This window comes from Ovis aries, chromosome 15 (genome assembly GCF_016772045.2).
Source record: "Ovis aries strain OAR_USU_Benz2616 breed Rambouillet chromosome 15, ARS-UI_Ramb_v3.0, whole genome shotgun sequence".
NCBI classification, from domain to species: Eukaryota; Metazoa; Chordata; class Mammalia; order Artiodactyla; family Bovidae; genus Ovis; species Ovis aries.
The window spans coordinates 81,649,616-81,673,273 of NC_056068.1; the positions used below are offsets into that span (position 1 = coordinate 81,649,616).

The window sequence follows — 23,658 nt, forward strand, 5'->3', positions numbered from 1 at the left end:
AGGGCTTCGTATTAAACTATCATTTTCCTCATGGTACAAATTCTAGTGTTCTCACATCCAGGTTGAATCCTTTAAATATTCAAAAATTTCCCAAAGTTTTATTCCTGTCTTAGAGTCCCTTCTGAGCCCCAACTTGTAGCCAAATGTTTTCCCCACATTTCTGCTTGCATCACTCATAAGAATCTCAAAATTAGAATATCCAGAGTTGAAGTCTTTTTCTGCTCCTGCTGACTTGCTCCTTCTTTCTACTGCCATCTTTGCTGTGCTGCCCCGGCGGCTCAGACAGTAAAGGATCTGCCCGCAGTGCGGGAGACCTGGGTTCAATCCCTGGTTGGGAAGATCCCCTGGAGAAGGGAATGGCAGCCCACTCCTGTGTTCTGGCCTGGAGAACTCCATGAATAGAGGAACCTGGTGGGCCGCAGTGCATGGGGTCGCAGAGAGGCGGACACATGTGAGTGACTTGCATTTCCATCTCACCATCTTTGCTATTTAGCAGCTGTGTGATCTTAGGTACGTGCCTTAACCTCTCTGAGTCTCCGTTTCCTTGTCAGTAAACTGTAGATGATGATATCTCTTGTCCCCTAAGATTTGTAAAAACCTGATCGGTTACCATAAGGGTGATTAGAACAGTACCTAGTACATAAAAGACGGTGCGTAATTGTTAACTCGTTTTCTCACTAATAACGATCGACTCAGTTGTATATACCTGAAATCTCGTTGTCAAGCCTGACAACCTCTGGCTTCCTCAATCACTGATCTCATCAGTGCCAAACACTGTGCCTTGAGGAGCCTGCATCTTTCAGCCTTTGCTGCCATGTCTCTGCCCTAAATTACCACACTTTCTGCACCCTCACCGTAACTTCCACATTTCTGTCTTCCCCGCTTGTTCAGGTCAGTCGCTCAGTCGTGTCTGACTCTTTGTGACCCCATGGACTACAGCACGCCAGGCCTCCCTGTCCATCACCAACTCCTGGAGTCCACCCAAACCCGTGTCCATCGAGTTGGTGATGCCATCCAACCATCTCATCCTCTGTCGTCCCCTTCCCCTCCTGCCTTCAATCTTTCCCAGCATCAGGGTCGTTTCCAATGAGTCAGCTCTTCACATCAGCTGGCCAAAGTATTGGAGCTTCAGCTTCACCATCAGTCCTTCCAATCAATATTCAGGACTGATTTCCTTTAGAGTAGACCGGATTGTTTTCCTTGCAGTGTGAGGGACTCTCAAGAGTCTTCTCCAACACCACAGTTCAAAAGCATCAATTCTTTGGCACTCAGCTTTCTTTATACTCCAACTCACATCCATACATGACCACTGGAAAAACCATAGCTTTGACTAGATGGACCTTTGTCGGCAAAGTAATGTCTCTGCTTTTTAATATGCTGTCTAGGTTGGTCATAGCTTTTCTTCCAAGCAGCAAGCGTTTTTTTCATTTCACAGCCACTTGTACACCCTTCCAATTCATTCTCCATCCAACTGCTAGAGCAGCAATTCTCAAACTTGGCTAATATATAGACACCACTTAAAGGAAAGGAATTCTCAAGGAACATAGTTTGACATACACTCCCCAAAGACTTTTAATCTATAAAATGTCAGTTTTGAATTTTCCTTGCTGAAGAGATATTTTATCATTGTGCTGATCTAGTTTGAAAAAGTTCTTTAAATCCCCTTACAATCGAAAATATGTCTGTGACTCTTTGGGCTTGGAGCATTCAGTTTCACACCTAAACCCATAACTTTTCAAAACCATATTTCTGATTATTTGTGTCCTAGTTAAAACCTTGAAGGCTTCTGTTGCTCTTTGAATGAAACTCCATGTTTTATTTTCCCATTTTGAATCTGTTTTTATTGAAATACAGTTATTTACAATGTTGGATTAATTTCTGGGGAACAGCAACGTGATTCAGTTTACATGCATGCAAACATTTTTAATGTCCTTTTCTATTATGGTTTATCCAGGATATCTAATATAGTTCCCTGGGCTGTACCGCAAGACCTGCTGCTTGTCTATTCCATGTATAATAGTGGCTTCTACTAAACCAGACTCCCACTCCTTCTCTGCCCCTCCCCGCCCCCGCGGCAGCGCGAGTCTGTTCTCTGCGTCTGTGAAAGCGCGTGCTTTACACGTGGCCTCTAAAGAGCTGTGCCTTCTGGCCTTGGCCCATCTCTCCCGGGTTCGCTCGCTCTCCGTGTATCAGGTCGCGGCCTCACTCTCTCCGCTTTTTCTGTTGGGCCGCGTTTCTTCTTGACTCAAGGCGTATTTGCACGCGTGCCTTTCCTCCTTAGAATGCTTGCTTTCGCGTGGCGATGCTTCCTGTTCTCTCCGCTGGCCCGCTCCTGCGTGAGTGCCTGGCTGCTCAGCCGCGACCCACGCTTTGGGACCCCATGGACTGCAGCCCGCCAGACTCCGCTGTCTGTGAGATTCTCCAGGCAAGAATACTGGAGTGGGGGCCATGTCCTGCTCCAGGGGATCTTCCCGACCCAGGGATCAAACCCGCGTCTCCTGCCTCTCCTGCTTTGGCAAGCAGATTCTTTACCACTGAGCCACCTGGGAAGCCCAGCCTTCAGCTTAACTACCGCAGTATGTGACCCCGCTGTGGGTTCAGTTGTGTCTGACTCTTTGTGAGCCCAGGGACTGTGGCCCACCAGGCCCCTCTGTTCATGGAATTTTCCAGGCAATAATGCTGGATTGAGTAGCCTTTCCCTTCTCCAGGGGATCTTCCAAACCCAGGGGTCTAACTAGGGTCTCCTGCATTGCAGATGGATTCTTTACTGTCTGAGCCACCAGTATTTTCAGTTACCTGTGACCCCATAGTATAAAAATGTCAAGCGGAAAGTTCCAGAAATAAACAGCTCATTAGTTTAAAATTGTGTGCCCTTCTTCGTAGCATGATGAGCTCTCACGATAGCTCTGTCCAGCCTGCACCTGGACCACCCCTTCGTCAGGTGCATCTTGCCCATCAGTCAGCAGCCGGCAGGGGGCCCAGGCTGACCGTATGGTATCAGGGCGCTCCTGTTCCAGGAGCTTGCTTTATTTAACGGTGGCCCCAAAGCACCAGGGTAGCGATGCTGGCCATTCCCGCATGCCGAAGGGAAGCGGTAAGTGCTTCCTTCAAGTGAACAGATAAAAGCTCCTGGCTTAATAAGGAAAGAAGAAAAAACCGTATGCTGAAGTTGCCAAGGCTGACAGCAAGAACAGATCTTCTACCCGTGAAGTGGTGCAGAAGGAAGAGAAACTCGTGTTAGTCTGGCTGGCACATCTCAACCTGCCAAAATTAAGGTCACAGGGCATGCAGAGTGCTTCGCTAAAATGGACAGGCATAATGTTGGTGCAGGACATTCTGAAACAGAGAGAGACGGAGAGACCACATTCACATGCTTCTTACCTTAGTATGTTGTAAGAATTGTTCTATTTTATTATTTCGGTTCTTAATCTTTTATTGTGCCTAACCTATACATTCGGAGAAGGCAATGGCACCCCACTCCAGTGTTCTTGCCTGGAGAATCCCAGGGACGGGGGAGCCTGGTGAGCTGCCGTCTATGGGGTCGCACAGAGTTGGACACGACTGAGGCAACTTAGCAGCAGCAGCAGCGGCAGCAGCAGCAGCGACCTATACATTTAACTTTATTCTACGTGCTGTGCTTAGTTGCTCAGTCGTGTCCGACTCTCTGTGACCCCATGGACTGTAGTCCCCCGGGCTCCTCTGTCCATGGGATTCTCCAGGCAAGAAACTGGAGTGGGTAGCCATTCCCTCCTCCAGGGGATCTTCCCGACCCAGGGACTGAACCCAGGTCTCCTGCATTGCAGGCAGATTCTTTACCATCTGAGCCCCCAGGGAAGCCCAACTTTCTTCTAACAATGTGCATATAGAGGAGAAGAGTAGATACGGAGTTTGAGACTCTTCTCAGTCTCGCTCCTCCACTGGGGGCTTGGGACACGTCCCCTGTGGTGAAGCGGGACTGTACTTCCCCAGGGTCGCTCTCTCTGCCTCCCAAGACTTGGTTATGTTCCCCTGTTATCGACTGTCTGGGTGGTTGGTGCTTTCCTTTGCAGCACTTACGAGAATTACCATTAGTTATCTGCAGAATTATTTAACTGCGTTTATTTAATGTGTACCTCTCTGCCAGACTGTGAGTTCCTCGAAGGCAAGGTTATATCTTTCTTCTTTCTCTACTTTTATTTTTAATCGGGGGATAACCGCTTCACACTGTTGTGCTGGTTCCCGTCACACAGCAGTGTGACTCGGCCACCGGGATGTGTGTGTGCCCTGCCGCTTGGACCTCCCTCCCGCCTCGCCCCGTCCGCCCCTCTAGGTCTTCACAGGGCGCCAGACTCGAGCCTCTGCCATGCAGCCCCTCACGTCAGCTAGCTGTGCACACACGTGCGTGCCTCCGTGCTCCTCTCTCAGCTCACCCCGGCCTCTCCTCCCCGCACCGTGCCCACACGTCTGTCCTCCGTGTCTGCATCTGTATTCCTCCCTGCAAACAGGCTCAAGACCTTTCTTGTTCACCATTGTATCTCCTGTTGCACCATGCAAAATGCCTGCCATGTGAGAGGCTGTCAAATATTTGCTGAAAGGAACTGCCCCAGATGCTTACGCCAAATAATAAATTAATAACATGTATTGGCTGATAATTGCATTGGAATACATGTTATATGTTTACTAGAAACTGAAAGATTGAGGTGGCTTCCAGCAAGACTGAGAGAGCGTTCAGGCTGCAAGCATCTGAGGTTTGGAGTCAAGGTCACCCATTACTAAAAGTCATCTATCACTTGGTATTTGTTAATCTCATCAAGCAGATCCACTTGAGATAATGTGTCCTCTGAACTCCTCTTGTTCTGTTGATAAATAGGACTTACGTAATTCTGGTTATTTGCTTGACTGACTAGAGGTGAACACTGAGGAGTGAGCCAAGATATCTAGTAAAACCCAGATCCTTCAAGGTCATTGGCTGAGCTACACAAGATCTTAAGAGCTTCCAGGTTCAGTTCAGCCGCTCAGTCGTGTCCGACTCTTTGGGACCCCATGGACTGCAGTACACCAGGCCTCCCTGTCCGTCACCAACTCCCAGAGTTTACCCAAATTCACGTCCATTGAGTTGGTGATGCCATCCAACCATCTTATCCCCTGTCGTCCCCTTCTCTTCCTGCCTTCCATCTTTCCCAGCGTCAGGGTCTTTTCCAATGAGTCAGCTCTTTGCATCAGGTGGTCAGAGTATTGGAGTTTCACTTCAGCATCAGTCCTTCCAATGAACATTCAGGACTGATCTCCTTTAGGATGGACTGGTTGGATCTCCATGCAGTCCAATGGACTCTCAAGAGTCTTCTCTAACACCACAGTTCAAAAGCATCAATTCTTTGGCACTCAGCTTTCTTTATAGTCCAACTCTCACATCCATACATGACCACTGGAAAAGCTATAGCTTTCCTGAAGAAGCTGAAGTTGAACGGTTCTATGAAGACCTATAAGACCTTCTAGAACTACTGAGATTGCCAATTCCCAGGCAGGTTGATAAGTAGCCCCGGGGGTCCCCAAGGAGAGAGGGGTCTGGGATTCTCAAGGAGGAGGAAAGGACAAACATCTTTTTTCCTCTAGGTTCCTTAATCAGATAAAATGGTTTTTTCTTTAAGTCTGAAACTGATGATTACACAACAAACAGCTCCGTTTAAAGTCTGGACTAGGGATCATACAACAACAGTGTGTCCTGCTTGAGGACAGCCTCTCCTTCCTGAAAACCCTGATATTTTAGAATGTATATGATGGGAGCGGGTCTGGTAGGATCTTTCTGTCCTTAGTTCTAATCCTGTTGTCTTAAAATGAAAATTGTGGGAGTGGATCTGGTAAAATTTTCACAAACTTGAGACATTCTTTTCATTTATTGTAATAACTAATTAAAAAGTATATAACTGCCTTGCTAACACTAGCTAGGCGGGCATTCTCCCCCTTCTGATGTCTGTGTCAGAAGCTTTCTTTGTCCCTTTTATACTTGAGTACAACTCTGCTATACAAAAGCTCTTGAGTGTTCAAGCCTGGTCCCTGGTCCTGACACTAAATCTTCTTCTTTGGAGATCAAGAGTTTGACATCTTTCACTGTAAGTGATCAGTTCAGTTCAATTCAGTCACTCAGTCGTGCCTGACTCTTTGCGACCCCATGGACTGCAGCGTGCCAGGCCTCCCTGTCCATTACCAGCTCCTGGAGCTTGCTCAAGCTCATGTCCATTGAGTCAGTGATGCCATCCAGCCATCTCATCCTCCGCCACCCTCTTCTCCTTTTGCCTTCAGTCTTTCCCAGCATCAGGCTGGTGTGAGAGACTCTCTTCTTTCAGCCATTGATAATATGTAAATGAGTGAGAATGTCTGTGTTTCAGTAAGACCTTTTCAAATCGACCCTGAAATTTGAGCTTCGTGTAATTTTCATTGTGGGGCTTCCCTGGTGGCTCAGAGGTAAAGAATCCACCTGTATTGATCCCTGGGTCGGGAAGATCCCCTGGAGGAGGGCATGGCACCCCACTCCAGTGTTCTTGCCTGGAGAATCCCATGGACAGAGGAGCCTGGTGGGCTGCAAAGAGTCGGACACGACTGAAGTGGCGGAGCACGACAGTTTTCATCTGTCACGAGATACTCTTCTCTTGGTTTGGTTTCACCCGCTTAGCTACGGTCCTCCTCTCTGCATAGCCCAGTTCTATATTGTATGCGGCACAGTGAGCGTCTGGCAGGCTTATTTCATTTTATTATGATGCAAGTGCATTAAGCTTTCGATAACAGAGGTGCCTCTTCAAAGACGGAGACCTCGACCAAGCACACTGCAGATGGGGTCAGTCCTCACCTGTGGCTGACTTAAACAACTGACCATTTGGCCGCTTCAATTCCTGCTCTTCTGCTATAAATTCGTCATTAAAGGGTGTGTCTGAAGAAAAGCCTGGGTCCCCCATCAGGGATCCCACTGCAAGCAGAACCCCAGGTCCAGGCTCTCTTTCCCTTTCAGCTAGGCATGCTGAGTACCCTCCAGGACCTGTGAGTAAGAACCCTCATCTTTCAAACTTTCTGGATGGTTACTGCTGAGGGAAACTTGCAATCCTAAGAAAGACCGCCTCCACCTTGGCTCTGCAAGGGGAGACGCCCATGGGAAGCGTGTCTAGCCATCTCCTCACTGTCCTGGGGAGGGCAGGAGGCAACCAGGCTGCAGGCGTCACCCTCGAAGCTAACGAGGGACGTGTGTTCATCCCGCAAGAAAGAGCAGGTGGGCATGTCCGTGAACCGAAATGGAGACATGCTGGAAATGGAAAGCACAATAAATACTTTACAGTAAGACTTTTGGCATCACTATTGCTCTTCTCTCAGGTCACACCCAAAATACTCATTTCAAGCAACAGTTTGACTTTGACCAGCCATATGTGGCAGTGTTTCATCGGCATCTCTAAGCGCAATCTTTCTCTCTTTTTTTTAAAAGTCCTTCTTCATAGCATTTTATAACAGCTAATTTTCATCCTAAACTTATTCTTGGCGAGCTGTTGTTGCTCATTTGCTCAGTCGTGTCCGAATCTTTGCAACCCCATGGACTACAGCACACCAGGCTTCCCTGTCCTTCACCATCTCTGAGAGTTTGCTCAGACTCATGTCCATTGAGTCGGTGATGCCATCCAACCATCTCATCCTCTGTAATCCCCTTCTCCTCCAGCCCTCAATCTTTCCCAGCATCAGGGTCTTTTCAAATGAGTCAGCTCTTCACATCAGGTGGCCAAAGGATTGGAACTTCAGCTTCTAATGAATATTCAGGGTTGATTTCCTTTAGGATTGACTGGTTGGATCTCCTTGCAGTCCAAGGGACTCTCTAGAGTCTTCTCCAGCACCACAGTTCATAAGCATCAATTCTTCAGCATTCAGCTTTCTTTATAGTCCAACTCTCACATCCATACATGACTATTGGAAAAACCATAGCTTTCACTAGATGGACCTTGTTGGCAAAAGTGAAAAACCTCTGTCTTTCCTTTTTAACGTGCCATCTGTGTTTTTCATAGCCTTCCTTCCAAGGAGCAAGTGTCTTTTAACTTCATGGCTGTGGTCACTTTCTGCAGTGGTTTTGGAGTCCCAGAAAATAAAATCTGCCACCGTTTCCACTGTTTCCCCATCTATTTGCCATGAAGTGATGGGACCAGATGCTGTGATCTTAGTTTTCTGAATGTTGAGCTTTAAGCCAACTTTTTCACTCCCTTCTTTCACCCACATCAAGACCTGATTCATATTAATGTTTGATAGAAAACAACAAAATTCTATAAAGCAATTATCCTTCAATTAAAAAATAAACAAATTTTAAAAATTAAAAAAGACGGTCTTTAGTTCCTCTTCATTTTCTGCCATTAGAGTGGTATCATTTGCACGTATAAGGTGGTTAATATTTCTTCCCGCAATCTTGATTCTAGCTGGTGCTTCATCCAGCCTGGCATTCTCATGATGCACTCTGCATGTGAGTTAAATTAGCAGGGTGACAATGAACAGTCTTGTTGTGCTCCTTTCTCAAATGTGAGCCAGTCTGTTGTTTCACGTCTGGTCTGCACTGTTGCTTCTGACCCACAGGCTTCTCAGGAGACAGGGCAGGTGGTCTGGCACTCCCATCCCTTTAAGAATTTTCCACGGTTTGTTGTGATCCACACAGAGATTTTAGCATAGTCAGAGAAGCAGAAGTAGTTGTTTTTCTGGAATTCCTTTGCTTTCTCTATGATCTGAGGAATGTGGGCAGTTTGATCACTGGTTGCTTTGCCTTTTCTAAATCCAGCTTGTACATCTGGAAGTTCTCAGTTCATGTACTGCTGAAGCCTAGCTTGAAGGAATTTGAGCATAACCTTACCAGTATGTGAAATGAAAGCGATTGTCTGGTAGTTTGAACATTCTTTGGTGTTGCCCTTCTTTGGGACTGGAATGAAAACTGACTTTTTCTAGTCCAGCGGCCACAGCTGTTTCCAAATTTGCTGAAGTATTGAATGCAGCACTTTCACAGCATCATCTTTTAGGATTTTACACAGCTCAGCTGGAGTTCCATCACCTCCACTAGCTTTGTACGTAGAGATGCTTCCTAAGGCCCACTTGACTTCACATTCCACGATGCCTGGCTCTACATGAGTGACCACACCATCATGGGTCTCCCGATCGTTAGGACATTTTTGGTACAGTTCTGTGTATTCTCGCCACCTCTTCTTTATCCCTTCTGCTTCTGTTAGGCCCTTCTGTGTCTGCCCTTTACTGTGCCCAGTCCTGCATGAAATGTTCCCTCGATCTCTCCAGTGTCCTTGAAGAGCTCTCTAGTCTTTTCCATTCCCTTGTTTTCTTCTGCTGCTCTGCATTGCTCACTGAAGAAGGCTGTTCTCCGAAACTCTGCATTCGGATGGATTTATCTTTCCCTTTCTCCCTTGCTTTTCACATCTCTTTCTTCAGCTACTTTTAAAGCCTCCTCAGACAACCACTTTGCCTTCTTGCATTTCTTTTTCTTTGGGATGGTTTTGGTTACTGCTTCTTGTACAAGGTTACAGACCTCTGTCCGTAGTTCTTCAGGCACTCTCTCTACCAAATCTAATTTCTTGAATCTATTCCTCACCTCTACTGTATAATCATAAGGGACTTGATTTAGGTCATACCTGAATGGCCCAGTGGTTTTTCCTAATTTCTTCATCTTAATTTTGCAATAAGAAGCTGCAGTAAAGATCCATCCCCTTCATGGATCACAGCCCTCTAAAGGGGCTTACATAACTCAATGAAGCTGTGAGCCATGCCATGTATGGCCACCCAGGATGGATGGGCATTAGTGGACAGTTCTGAGAGGAGTGACTGGCAAACCTCTCCAGTATTCTTGCCGTGAGAACCCCATGAACAGTACGCAAAGGAAAAAGAGCTTCCTGGACCCTTTAATGGAAAAGTTGAGAGTCGACAGACATGACGAGCGTTTCACAGAACACTCGTATGGCGTCAGCTTCTTGGTTTAAATATGCAGAAGCTTCTCATGGCATATGGATAACTTCCATTCAGAATTTCTGTCTTCTATCAGGTGTCTGCAGATAGACGTTTTTAACTGTCCTGCAGTACATTCCAAGGAGCTAAACATGGATTTTTAAGTTGTATCTGACATGGAAGACTTCCTAGTGAGTCCCACAGAGCAAGCAGCTTCTTCTGTAACTGTTGGCAGCCTCTGATTAAATGTCAGATTTCCGAGAATGCCGGGTTTCAGCCGCAGATGGTGTGTATCAGAGTAGATTGTGCATCTCTTTAGTTTTTTCCCAGTTGGAGTTGAGTTGATTTACAGTGTTGTGTAGCTCAGGTGTCAGCAAAGTGAGTCAGTAAAATGCACGCATGTATGTGCATACTTTCTCAGAGTCTCTTCCCTTGAGGATTATTAGAGACGATTGAGGATGGCTCCCCGTGCTACACAGTCGGTCCAGTTCAGTCGCTCGGTCGTGTCTGACTCTCTGTGACCCCAAGGACTGCAGCACACCAGCCTGTCCATCACCAGCTCCGGGAGCTTGCTCAAACTCATGTCCATCAAGTCGGTGATGCCATCCAACCGTCTCACCGTCTGTCGCCCCCGTCTCCTCCTGCCCTCAGTCTTTCCCAGCGTCAGGGGCTTTTCCAAAGATTCAGTCATGCGCTATATAGTAGGTCCTTGTTCTCCTATTCTATATGCTAGATATATACTATTCTATACACAATGTGCACAGCCTCATCCGCTAGCGGGCAGGATGCCTTAGACCCCTGGACCTGTAACCTCCCCTGGACGTGGCTCGGTCCACAGACAGCCGGGACCTGGCCTCAGACACCACTGTGCAGGCGCTAGACCCAGAAAGCGTGCTGCCAAACTCAGCTGATAAAACGGACTAATCACAGGGTTTTGGAGGAGGGAGAGAGAAGAGCAGAAAAGGCACGGGCATAAAAGGAGCGTGATAGAATAAAAAGGAGACGCTGCTTTGACATCTATGCTTCCACAGTGATTGGCATGAGGAGCAAATGTTTCCGGGAAATACGGCTACAGCGAACGTAAGGAAGGGTAGGAAGCCCGAACCTGCAGCGCAACAGTCCCGCGAAGAGAAGCGGGAGCGCTGCGTCTGTGCGGGAACAGACGAAGAAGCGCTCGTGGCGTTATTCATGAGAATCTCAAACTGGAAACAGCTTGAATGTCCACAACTCGCAGCGATTCCACGGAAGACTCCTCAGCTGCAATGAGAAGCTTCGGCTACCCGTAACAGTCCAGACTGAATGAATCTCAAAAGCATTATGCTAAGTAAAGGAAATAAGACACGAAAGAGTACAAACTATGTGATCCCACTTAAATGACATTTTGGAGAGGACGAATTGTCGAGACGGAAAACAGAGATTGGCTGTGGCCCGGAGACCAGCTGGCGGCAGCGAGGTACTGACGCCTGGGAACATTTGGGGTGACGGGGATGCTCTGTATCTTGATTGCTGTGGCGTTAACAGGAGTGTCTACCTTTGTCAAGATTCTTGCAACTGTGCACTTTTTCAAGAGTGACTTTTATTATTTGTGAATTTTACCTTAATTTTTAAAAAGTAAAAAAATTATAATTAATATTGAGACTGAAAAAGAAAGCTGAGGAGCAAACTTTAGTACCTTACAGAAGAGTAGAGGGGTATAATAACCACAGCAATGCATCAGTGTTTACGGTACTCAGAATATCGTACATAGTAATAAAGAGCTATGAAGAGACGTTCTGAGGACAGCTAGGAAACCTTAAATCTGTCCTGTAGTTTACACGGCCACTCCAGTAAGTCTGGGGGCTTCTAGAACTTCCAGTGTAGCAGATGAGGAGCAGAAGGTCTTGCTTCACCTTCCTGCCATTTCCTGTGCTGCCTCTTGAACTATTTCATGCCCCAAATTGAAATATATTCTCACTAAGACATCCATATTAATGTACTTATTTAAGTGCTTAAAATGTAGTTTAAATGTGTGGGGTTTCCCCCCCGAAGTACTCTGGGACTTCTCCGGTGGTCCAGGGCTTAAGACTCCGTCTTCAATGCGGGGGATGTGGGTCAGGTCCCTGGTCGGGGAACTAAGAGCCCACGTGCCTTGGAGCAGCTAAGCCCGCAAGCCACAAGTGCTGAGCCTGCGTTTTCTGGAGCCCGTGCGCCGCACCAAAGGCTCTGTGCGAGGCTGATGTAGAACTTGTGTGTTGCAGTTAAGATCTGAAGTCAGATAAACAAATAAATAAACATTAAAGATGCTTAGAATAGAAAGGGAGATTTTCCTCAGGGTATGGAAAGTAGTTAAGGATTTATTACAAATTAAAAAAGAGAGAAAAGGTCATGAAAACCCAAAGATAGAGGCTCAAGAGCAGAAGGAAGAAAAATTATCTAGAGATCAAGGAAGCCACGTTTCAATGCCTCCATCCTTACCTGGAAATGACTGCTCTCCTAGAGATTTATTCAGATGATTTTAAGATTTAAAGCACGTATTCCTTTAACAATTTGCTAACAATTTGCTAACAGTGTTTTTGCAGATTGGCAGATGTGAAAATTGGAGACATTGGCCGACCTGTGCACAAGCCTTGGTCTTCATTTATACTGGCCTTCAGCACTGCCGATCTGGCTGGCAATATCTAGGAAGTGATGTTTTAACGTGCTTTTTATCCTATTGTACATAAAATTTCACAAGTATAATTATTAAAATTGTAGATATTTGTCTCTATTAATACTCTCAAGTGGAACATAAGTATTTGGTAAGCTCTTAAATTGAAAAAATGGTAAAGAACTATATTTCTGTTTCGTTTCTCTCCCCATCCACTTGTGTTATCAGGTACCAGGTCTGCCAAGTTCTGGAGCTGTAAAAATAGAGGGAGATGGTCCTGCTCTTGAAGAGCTCATCTTTTGGTGGGCTTTACTTTTAGCAGAGATGGTGCATGTAGCGACAAAGTCAACATAATGTCAAGGACAGTTAAATGCACTTATCTAATCATATCTAACCTCTGTAAATTTCTGCTTCCCATGTTCTAGCAAAACAGAACAAAAAATCACTGAACTTGGGGAGCCGGTGTTCTAGAGAGAAACAAACAGAAAGCATCTGAAACAAATACTCACTCAGGCTCCTTTTCTTAGCGACATTTTGAATTTCTTATTTTCACTTGCGTTTTCTCTTTTGAAGAAAGGAGCTTGAATGCCATGAGAATATCTTCAAGCCTTGCTAAAAATCATTTGCCAAATAGCGTCACTGGTAATGCCCGAGAGTTCGCAGACCTTCAGCTGTGCCGCAGGCCTAAATCGTTGTGTATATTGAAACATGATCTCCAGGTGATGTGTTCGCTCTTTAAAGTTTGAGGAGCTCTGCTGATGGGCATCAACGCAGCATGTGCTCTGAAGGCAAATCCTGTAGAGCAGTGATTCTCAAAGTATGGTCCCTGGGCAGTATCAGTATCATCTGAGAACTTGTTAGGAATGCAAATTCTTATGTCTTACCAAATCAGTAAAATGGAGCTCAGCTAGCTGTGTGGAGCTTCAGTAAACTCTACACGTGGGCCTGATGTCTGCCAGTTTTGAGGACCATTGTTCAGAAGTTGGTTGGTAAATTAGGTTAAAGTAGGAGAAATCAGTCTTGTAAATCCTCACACCTAATTCCTCAGGGCTGCGCCTTCTCAGGTGCACAGAATAATTGAATTCTCTTACAGTCATTATTTTTTTAGTGTTCAAACATGGAGATAGATGTTGTAGAATCATAGGGAGTTTTAATAAAGTAAACGTTAGTGCATAAAAACAACCCCATAACTGAAGATTTAGACTCTAAAGAAAATGAAATAGAGCCTTCTGATCTTCCATCGTATCTAAGAGGCCTGCCTCCTATGCTTTGATGGTCATCATTACAATTTCTGCGTGAGTTTTACAGGCGTTAATGTAGGCTTTCAAAATTCACTGTTCCAGAGGAACAAAATATTTGAATAAAAAGTGTTAGGTTTCAGGCAATGAACCGATGATATATTTATGGCACGTGTGTGCTGCCCAGAGCTGGTAGCTGATTTTTCACACTTGAGTGTGTCTTTAGCCATTTTGGCATATAAATCCGCTGCTCCTAACTTCCTGTTTCTCAAGTGGGATTTCATTTCCAGTCTCAGCCAATGAAGCCTTCCTCGGGATTAAGAGGACTCTTAGTCCTTTTCTGTTTGACATGGACTTGTGCTGGAGATTGGTCAGGTATAACGTATTTGCAGAGGAGGGTTTTTTTTTAAAGTGTTTAAAGATGGAGCTTTCAATGTGACTTTCGAATTATTCATGATTTTGGTCTCATTGAATCCTACCAATAGCTGAGGATACGTATAGTGAAGGAGGTTTATTTTAGATGCTTGATCTTGAGATGTTTTCTGAGACTCAAGAGTCTGCCCCAACTTGAGAGTTGCTTTCTCACCTCCCCTTCTCTTCTGACCCCTTTCAGAGCGTGTCAGATTCCTGGGGCTCAAATACTTGAAGTGGGTTGAATGTAAGGAGCGTGGGGGTGGCCTGGAACATAAGGAGACACCTCAGGACTCTGTGAGTGTGACATGCTGGAAGGAAACCTTATCTAGGACTCCGTCGTCCTTGACATTATTCTTCATAAATCCATCGTGTCTGAGAGGAAGAATTCAGCCCTTCCTGTGTGGAACGATCAGTTGTCTTCGTTTTCCTTACGCTTCTCCTGTTTTAGCACTAAAGGCTTCCTTCCTGAGCAAATGGGATGGATGATTGCCCCACGCATGAACTCTCGCTTGTCAGCTTCTGATGTCGACCTTCCAGAGTTTCCGTAGGAATGTAAATGTTCTCGAGTTATCTGTTTCACAAGGCCACCCAGATCTGCTGTGTGAGTACTTGTAAGGATCATAGCGTGTTTATTGTATGCTTTTCTTTCCTTTACTTAGGAAATATTTTAAAAGACTACAGTGAAATCACATAAATAGTCATTGACCCACTCACTCTCCAGCTTTATGAAACCCACAGCAATTGGCTGCACTTGCTTCCGTTTTAATTTGTGGTAGAATCAAAATTCAGGTAAAGTTGAAGTCCCCATGGCCACCCTTGATTCTCTTCTCTTCCCTCTCTGCCCAGATGGGATCTTGGTCATTTTGCATTTCTCTATGACTTTATAGTTTTATGTCAAATAGGTGGATCCATAAACCTGTGTTTTGCAGGCACTCCAAACTTTTATTTCTGCGTCATCCTATAGCTTTGTTGTTGTTCAGTGCTAATTAGAGGTTTATAAGTGTAGGCTTGGTTTCACCTCTTCTCTGGCATGCTATGAGTGAATCCATCATAAATCGTCTCCATTTTCCTGTTGATAGGTAGAACACGTCCATGTTTGTCTGTTACATGTAATGTCTGTACTTGGCCCTTTTTTTTTGCACGCCCAGGATCATGAGGCCATGGGTGTGCGGGTCGGAAAACCAGCTCTCTTGCCCCATGGTTCTCTAACGTGGTGTGACAGTTTAGTGTTCCCAGCAGGATGGTAGCTGTTCTCATTTTCACCAGCACTTGGAGCTTGCAGATATCTTACTTTTTGACAGTCTGAGGGGAAGATAAGAATAACTCAGGCTGAATTTCTTTCTGAACTTTTAAATTTTTAGATGATGATAGGTTCATATGTAACTGTGTAATACTTGGCAGCTGTATAAGAGATGATACAGAAAGATAAGTGTACCTTTTACTCAATTCCATCCGTGGTAACACCTTGCAAAATAGACTGCAGTATTACTTCAGGATGTTGACATCGCTACAGCCAAGTCACAAAACATTCTGTCCCAACCAAGAGCCCTCAGGTTGCCCGTTGACAGTCACATCTACTCTCCTGAATTCCACATGCCGCCTCGCTTCCCTCCCACCTCAGCCTCTTAGCTCTGGCCGCTAGACATCTAGTCTCCATTTCTCAAGAGGCTCCCTAAACGGAGTCATACAGTTTGTTAGTCCCAGGGGCTGGCTTTTCCCATCCAGAAAATTCCCTGGAGATCTGTCTACACTGTTGTGTGCATCGATGCTTCCTTCTTCTTAGTTGATGAGTAGCATCCCATGGCATGGTTATACCATCGTTTAACCATTCACCCACTGAAAAGCATCTGGATGTTTCTAGTTTTTTGTCATTATGAACAAAGCTGTTATAAACATGTGTATCTATATGTGTGAATGTGAATTTTTATTTTCCTGGGATAAATGGAGTTCAGTTTCTGGACCATACGGTTTTGTTGTTGTTCAGTAGCTCAGTTGTGTCTGGCTCTTTTGTGACCCCACAGACTGTAGCCTGCCAGGCCCCTCTGTGGTTGGGATCAAACCCACGTCTCCTGCACTGGCAGGCAGATTCTTTGCCAGCGAGCTGCCAGGGAAGCCTGGGTCATACAGTGGTCATATGCTCAGGTTTTAGAGAAACTGAGAGGCTAATTTCCAGGGTGGCAATATTTTCCATTGCCACCAGCAACGTATGAATGGTTCAGCTTCTCCACAGCCTTGTTAACACTTGATGTGATATTTTTATTTTAGCTACTCTGATAGGTATATAGGAATATTTCTTGTGATTTTATTTTATTTATCTTTTACTTTACAGTATTGTAGTGGTTTTTTACCATATATTGACATGAATCTGCCATGGGTGTACACGTGTTCCCCATCCTGAAGCCCCTTCCCACCTCCCTCCCCATCCCATCCCTCTGGGTCATCCCAGTGCACCAGCCCCGAGCATCCTGTATCATGCATTGAACCTGGACTGGCAGTTCGTTTCACATATGATAATATACATGTTTCAATGCCATTCTTCCAAATCGTCCCACCCTTGCCCTCTCCCACAGAGTCCAAAAGACTGTTCTATACATCTGTGTCTCTTTTGCTGTCTCGCATACAGGGTTATTGTTACCATCTTCCTAAATTCCATATATATGCATTAGTATACTGTATTGGTGTTTTTCTTTCTGGCTTGCTTCACTCTGTATAATCAGCTCTGGTTTCATCCACCTCATTAGAACGGATTCAAATGTATTCTTTTTAATGGCTGAGTAACACTCCATTGTGTATATGTACCACAGCTTTCTTATCCATTCATCTGCTGATGGGCATCTAGGTTGTTTCCATGTCCTGGCTATTATAAACAGTGCTGCGATGAACATTGGGGTACACGTGTCTCTTTCAATTCTGGTTTTATCGGTGTGTATGCCCAGCAGTGGGATTGCTGGGTTGTATGGCAGTTCTATTTTCATTTTTTAAAGGAATCTCCACACTGTTCTCCATAGTGGCTGTATTAGTTTGCGTTACCAACAGTGTAAGGGGGTTCCCTTTTCTCCACACCCTCTCCAGCATTTGTTGCTTGTGATTTTAATTTATATTTAAATAATGGCTAATGATGTTGGCTAATATCTTTTCATGTGCTTATTTGCCATCTGTGCATGCTTTTAGGGAAAAGATTGCAGGTTATATAATTTTCATTTGGTCGGTGAGTTTTCAGTATCCTCTGAGGGCTCCTTTTAGTATTCCAAGTCAACTAAGAAGATTTATGTTTAGTGAAGACCACATAAATAGCCAGCTTAACTGTTTATATCTCACATCCTACCCAATCCAGTAATTTTAGGGTATTGTGATATTCTTCTAGAACCTAGCCCACATAGAAAATTATATTAGAAAATGATTCCCTTTCTCAGATACAAAAATTACTGTCCAGTTATATTTAGAAGGGAAAAGAGAAAGCACTACAGACACTCAGTTTCTGTAGAAGCATCAGTCAGTTCAGTCGCTCAGTCGTGTCCGACTCTTTGCGACCCTATGAATCGCAGCACGCCAGGCCTCCCTGTCCATCACCAGGTCCCGGAGTTCACTCAGACTCACGGCCATCGAGTCCGTGATGCCATCCAGCCATCTCATCCTCGGTCGTCCCCTTCTCCTCCTGCCCCCAATCCCTCCCAGCATCAAGGTCTTTTCCAATGAGTCAACCCTTTGCATGAAGTGGCCAAAGTATTAGACTTTCAGCTTTAGCATCAGTCCTTCCAAAGAAAACCCAGGACTGATCTCCTTCAGAATGGACTGGTTGGATCTCCTTGCAGGCCAAGGGACTCTCAAGAGTCTCCTCCAACACCACAGTTCAAAAGCATCAATTCTTCAGAACTCAGCTTTCTTCACAGTCCAACTCTCACATCCACACATGACCACTGGAAAAACCATAGCCTTGACTAGATGGACCTTTGTAAGCAAAGTAATGTCTCTGCTTTTCAATATGCTGTCTCTGTTGGTCACGACTTTTCCTCCAAGGAGCACAGCTGCTCGGTTTTAGTGTTTTGGACAAGTCGTTATTTCTTCATCCGCCCTTAGTTCACCCTTTTACACATCACAAATCTGTGCATACAAACGTGGAAACAAGGGCTTGCTTAGAGGAGCTTCAGTTGAACATGGGAGATCCAAGATGCTCTATGCTGCTGCTGCTAAGTCGCTTCAGTCGTTTCCAACTCTGTATGACCCCATAGATGGCAGCCCACCAGGCTCCTCCATCCCTGGGATTCTCCAGGCAAGAACACTGGAGTGGGCTGCCATTTCCTTCTCCAATGCATGAAAGTGAAAAGTGAAAGTGAAGTCACTGAGTTGTGTCCAACTCTCAGCGACCCCATGGACTACAGCCTACCAGGCTCCTCTGTCCTTGGGATTTTCCAGACAAGTGTACTGGAGTGGGGTGCCACTGCCTTCTCCAAGATGCTCTATACTTCATAGCAAAAATGGTATAACATATTGATAGTTACAGTCTTACGATGCCAGCTCTTTTCAATGACTTTGGAGAACTGGATCAGAAGATTTTATTTCATATTGAAGGATGTATGTTTGTATGGGTATTTTCAGAGGATGAAGTAATCTGCTGAGACCATCTTTAGCAGAATTGCTCAGCTCTAAAACTTTTTTTTTTTTTTTGCTTAGCAGCAGAATGCTGCTGCAGCTCGTGGAGTTGCAAAGAATCAGTCATGATTCTGTGACTGAACAACAGAAGGATGTTCTCTTTGTTTATATTAACTGTGCTAAAATTTTCTGGGCTGAGCTGTGTAACAGCAACACTAACAGAAAGTTTTTCTTTTCTACTTCTTAGCTATGAAAGTACGCTGCAGCTACTTTTGGTTCTATGCCAAGATTAAACCCACACTATTTCACAATTTGTACATGAATCCTGATGAAGCATTTTTAGGAGATGACTGCCCTGTAACCCACGTTTCACCAGATGCTCATTATGAATTTTTCTACTATTCTAATAAATGTGGCATCGTAACCAAAGTAAGAGGAATGGCTATTTTACCTAAAATCGGAATGTTGTATGGTTCCTTCAATAGCCCCCAAACCAGAAGTCATTAGGTTTCTATCTATAATATAGCTGGACTGGTTTCTCTAATAGTCAGATTCAGGACAGAGGAAGTTAATGAAGGGGATGATAAATACCTACTTTCTTATTGGGTAATAACTGCAAACTCTAATGTGAACCTTGTAGATATTAAGTTCAGCTAGTGACAGAAAAGTTAGGAAGCTGGCAAGTTAGAAAGTTTCCACATCTCACAAGCTTATCATGTTACATGGCAGTTTATAAAGTGATATATTACAGTTTATAAAGTTTGGCCTGGTGCAATCAGAAGGAGGGAATAAGGTAGTTAAGCATCAGAAGGTTTTTCAAAGCAGATGTTTCACATTTTCCAGCCCCACCCAATCCCGCTCACCAGAGCCTTTGACAGGCCTTACTGGGCACAGTGAATGATCAACTATACAAACTGCTAGAAAAAGTTTGATTGGGATTTTGGCTTAATTTTAAAAATGTTAGCAGCCTACAAAAATTTGTTGTAAAATTACTTGCTATTTTGCTCCCTATCCCAAATGGAATATTAAATAATAGAATTTTTCCAGTCTAGCTGAATGTCAAATATTGGGTTCCACAGAAAGCAAAATGTAAGGTGGAGTTGAGCATACAGGAGGTTTTATTAAGAAGTGTCTATTTTTATGCCAGTACCATGATGTTTTCATTAATATAGCTTTGTAGGACAGGTTTTTTCCCCAAGAGGAAACAGTTCCGTTGATACAGCTATAGATTCAGCGTGTCTGTGGGAGGGACTCCGTTTAGGATCGTCTTACGCTGCCATCCTGAACCAGATGGAGTGTAACTCGTGACGCCCCCAGCTTTGCTTTTCTCTATTGCTTTGACTATTCAAGGTTTCTGCAGTCAATACAACTTCAGGGTAGTTGCTATTTCCTGTGAAAGGTATCACTGGGGTTTGGATAGGGATTGTATTGACTCTATGGACGGATTTGGGGAGTATGGATATTTCAACAATATTAATTCCTCTGATCCACAATCATGGGATAGCTTTCCATTGTTTGCCTTCAATTTCCTTCACCAGAGCCTTGTGATTTTCAGCATTAGATATTCTACTTTCTTAGTAAAATTTATCACTAAGGATCTTATTTTTTGATACTATTGAAAAAATGGGACTTTTCCCTTTATTTTTTCCATGTATTTTGTTGTTATTGTACAGAAACACAGCTAATTTCCCTGGGGTTTATAGTGAGTAGAGGCAGCTCCCAGGTTCTAAAGTGCATTCATATGGGCTTAAAGCTCATACTCTCTACGACTAAGCAGTATTCCAGTTACAGCGGTGTTTCTCAGAAGGAGGTATAAGCAAACTTTCTTGAATTTGAATCACAAAGATCTTTTTTCATTCGGTTCAGGAGTACTGATTGCCTCTTCTACACAGGCATTCTGCCGGATTTTAATGCTTGTGTCCATTTAGAAGATGGCTTAGTTTCCCATGAACGGATGTTGACTGTGGTCACCTTTAGAGAGCCTGAAGGATCCACAACTTCCTATTCAAGTAATTATTAAGTTTCCCGAGGCGCTTGAGACAAACACCTGCTTAAAATCCTTCTTTGTCCCTTTAGACTTTCCAGGAGACTCTTCTGCTTCAGACTAAAATCAAGTATATCTCAAGTAATTCCGGAGACATGGCTGAAATGCCCGTGTCCTGTGTCGTCACGAAGCAAGCATGGTAGGCCAGGCTCGTGCCCAGGCTCCCCGCTCCATCTTAGTTTCCAAGATGAGAAACCGACCCTGAGAGACGAAAAGGCAAAAGTAGGGGGCAGAAAAGACACAGCCCTATTGGTAACATCAGTTTGTTGATTCCTGGCCCTATATATTTCAGAAGTTATTTCAGTTGTCTTCTAGGGAAAAAAGTAGCCTGCCAGGCTCCTCTGTACATGGAATTTTCCAGGCAAGAATACTGGAACAGGTAGCCATTCCCTTCTGCAGGGGATCTTCCCGACTCAGGGCTTGAACCTGGGTCTCCTGTCTTGCAGGCGGACTCTTTACCATCTGAATCACCAGGGAAGACCTATATATATTACCAGGAATACTGAAAAACGGAATGACGATTTTTTTTTTTTTGATATAACTGTCAGAGTCACTGAAAATCTGATATATCTTAACCAGATCTTAATCAAAGCTAGCTAGTTTGAAGTGTGAACCCACATTCAAGGTCCTGAAAGAAATAAGAAAAGTCTGAACGATCGTATATGAACTCACTAAAGATTCAAGGTCAGCATGCTAGACTCAAGATGTAGGGAGAGAGATGGAACATACTAGAACAGAATCCATAGGTTAAGATTAATTTTTTTGGTATCTTACCAACTTTTAAGAAAGCCTGTAATAATCAAGCATTTTAGATCATAGCAACTTTGATCAGGTCTTGGCAAACTTCTGATTGTTGGTAGGACTTTATTTGGATAATTTTTCTGTGAGTTTCTTCTGGTTAAAATCTTGAACTGAGTTGTTTTCCTCTCAGTGATGACAGAAGAGCCTTACTACACAGTGTTCTTCTCGTAGATAATAACGATGATAAATAACAGCTAACAGTTATTAATCACCACATTCCTGTACTGTTCCAACACTTGTATAGATGTATTTGTTCTTCATGACAGCTCAATGAGATAGATACTGTTATGCCAATTTAGGGGTAAGGAGGTTGAGGCACAGTGAAATTATTTACCTGAGATCATTTTCTGGTAGATGGTAGAACCAGGAAGTAAACCCAGAGTTTGGTTTCTAAGCCCATGTTACTCAACACCACAAACACCACCTGTGACGTTCTGGAACAATAAGCAGAAATCAGTCCATCTACTAGTCATAGGAATTTGGTCTGAAGTTCAGTCTTGCAAACAGTAAGGTCTGAATAGATCCTAGAGTCATGTGACATTTCTATATTTTCTTCTCTTACTTTAGTATGTACCCTTTTAAATTTCTTATCTTTTTTTGTAGCATGTACCCTTCGTCAAATGAAACTGAAAGTGGAGATGATGAAACCAGCTCTGAAGACACGGAAGTTGCTTACGTACTGCAGTCACAGTAAGGGTCCTCAGAACTGGCGTTTTACGATTTTGTCCATGTGTGTCCTAGACAAGAGCCAATACAGTTGGCAAGGAAATGTCCCCAGTTCGTATTAAGGCATTTCGTGCCTAAAAGGCTCCCAGTTCAGGAATGGGCAGTCCATGCATTCCTTGCTGTGTGTGTTGGAGGTGTTGCTGATCATGTGCTTTTGTTAACATGTCACTAACTTCCAGGGATCCCATTTCAGTAAGAGCTGTCCTTCTGGAGTATCATATGAAATTCCATGATAAATGCAAAGATGAAAGAAACACCCATCAATTCCAACATCAATGAAGTTCTGAATCTTAAAAAAAAAAAAAAAAAAAGTGTCAAACTGAACCACAAAGTGAAGGCTTAGATGCGTTGGTAATCCCTGGTGCTGTGAGCTCAGAAGTGCCGTGATGCTGGGTGGTTACTTCTTCCAGGAAGGACTGAATACCTTCAGGCGGTACTGTTCGTTCTCCTTGAGCCACATCTGAAGGGTTATTAAGATAAACCCACATGCATGTTGATTTGGGGTTATCAATAAGAGGCGGAGCTATGCAACAGAAAGTATCGGGACAGTCTTAGAAAATTTCGGTTGAACCTCATAGTTTAGGGAGGCCAAAGTATCCTTGTTCACTTAAACACACATTGCACTTGAATCATTACACACTTAAGGATATTGTCCCAAGGGTAAAATGTTTTCCTTTCTCTTGAATTGTCCTCTTTCACTTTTAATCTATACCCTCTCTCCCATCCACACCCCCACACATATCAACTGCTTTATTACTGATGAATAATAAGCTCATTGAAATAGTTAAATAATGTTTATATTGGGACTAATTTTAAATTTTCTTCTATTTCAGGAATAATCTGAATACTATGTTCTCTCTGTGTGCCAAATGATGTAACTTACTAGAAGAGAAGAAATGAGATCTATGTTCAAAGGCAACTTCTGAAATTGACTGTTTAGGACTGAAGATTTAGTGTGCTGTTTTAAAGAAATCAGAGAAGCTGGCATGGAACTGAATGATGCCCAATTGTCTATTTCAAAAGTCTGATTTTTGATTTTAAATCAAATGGCATGTTACCTTCTTATCTTTTTTTTTTTTTTCCCCGAAAAGACACTACCCCTGCTTTTAACTCCATGGAGACTTATTTATGAATAAAGTGTGTTCTATTACCTGTCTGTAATTATTGAAGGGCTATGTCATTTTAAGCTTTGACGCTCACTATAAAGAGGTTTTTAAAGGCAAAATGACTAATTCTTCCCTGCTTGGTGGCCGATTCATAAGCTTAGCTAAGATTCAGAACTA

General features: G+C 43.9%; 1 protein-coding gene across 2 annotated transcripts; it reads left to right on the forward strand.

Annotated features, from left to right (window-relative positions):
• Positions 1-14,065: 14,065 nt before the first annotated feature.
• On the forward strand, positions 14,066-23,525 carry LOC101112257 (oocyte-secreted protein 1). Of its 2 annotated transcripts, XM_004016509.6 has the most exons (5): positions 14,066-14,175; positions 19,052-19,233; positions 20,881-20,987; positions 22,253-22,339; positions 23,209-23,525. In XM_004016509.6, exons 1-5 carry the CDS (start codon positions 14,100-14,102, stop codon positions 23,246-23,248), a joined length of 492 nt encoding a protein of 163 aa, XP_004016558.3. In that variant the 5' UTR covers positions 14,066-14,099; the 3' UTR covers positions 23,249-23,525. The 2 variants fall into 2 exon arrangements, 1 of the variants encoding a protein (XP_004016558.3); XR_009596682.1 differs by lacking the exons at positions 14,066-14,175; positions 19,052-19,233; positions 20,881-20,987 and adding an exon at positions 21,000-22,160.
• The last annotated feature ends 133 nt before the right edge of the window (positions 23,526-23,658 follow it).

Coding starts and splice junctions, on each gene's coding strand:
- LOC101112257 (XM_004016509.6), top strand. CDS start 14,100: ATGAAGCCTTCCTCGGGATTAAGAGGACTCTTAGTCCTTTTCTGTTTG. Junction 14,176..19,051: donor TTGTGCTGGAGATTGGTCAG/GTATAACGTATT, acceptor TCTACTTCTTAG/CTATGAAAGTACGCTGCAGC. Junction 22,340..23,208: donor GCTTACGTACTGCAGTCACA/GTAAGGGTCCTC, acceptor CTTCTATTTCAG/GAATAATCTGAATACTATGT.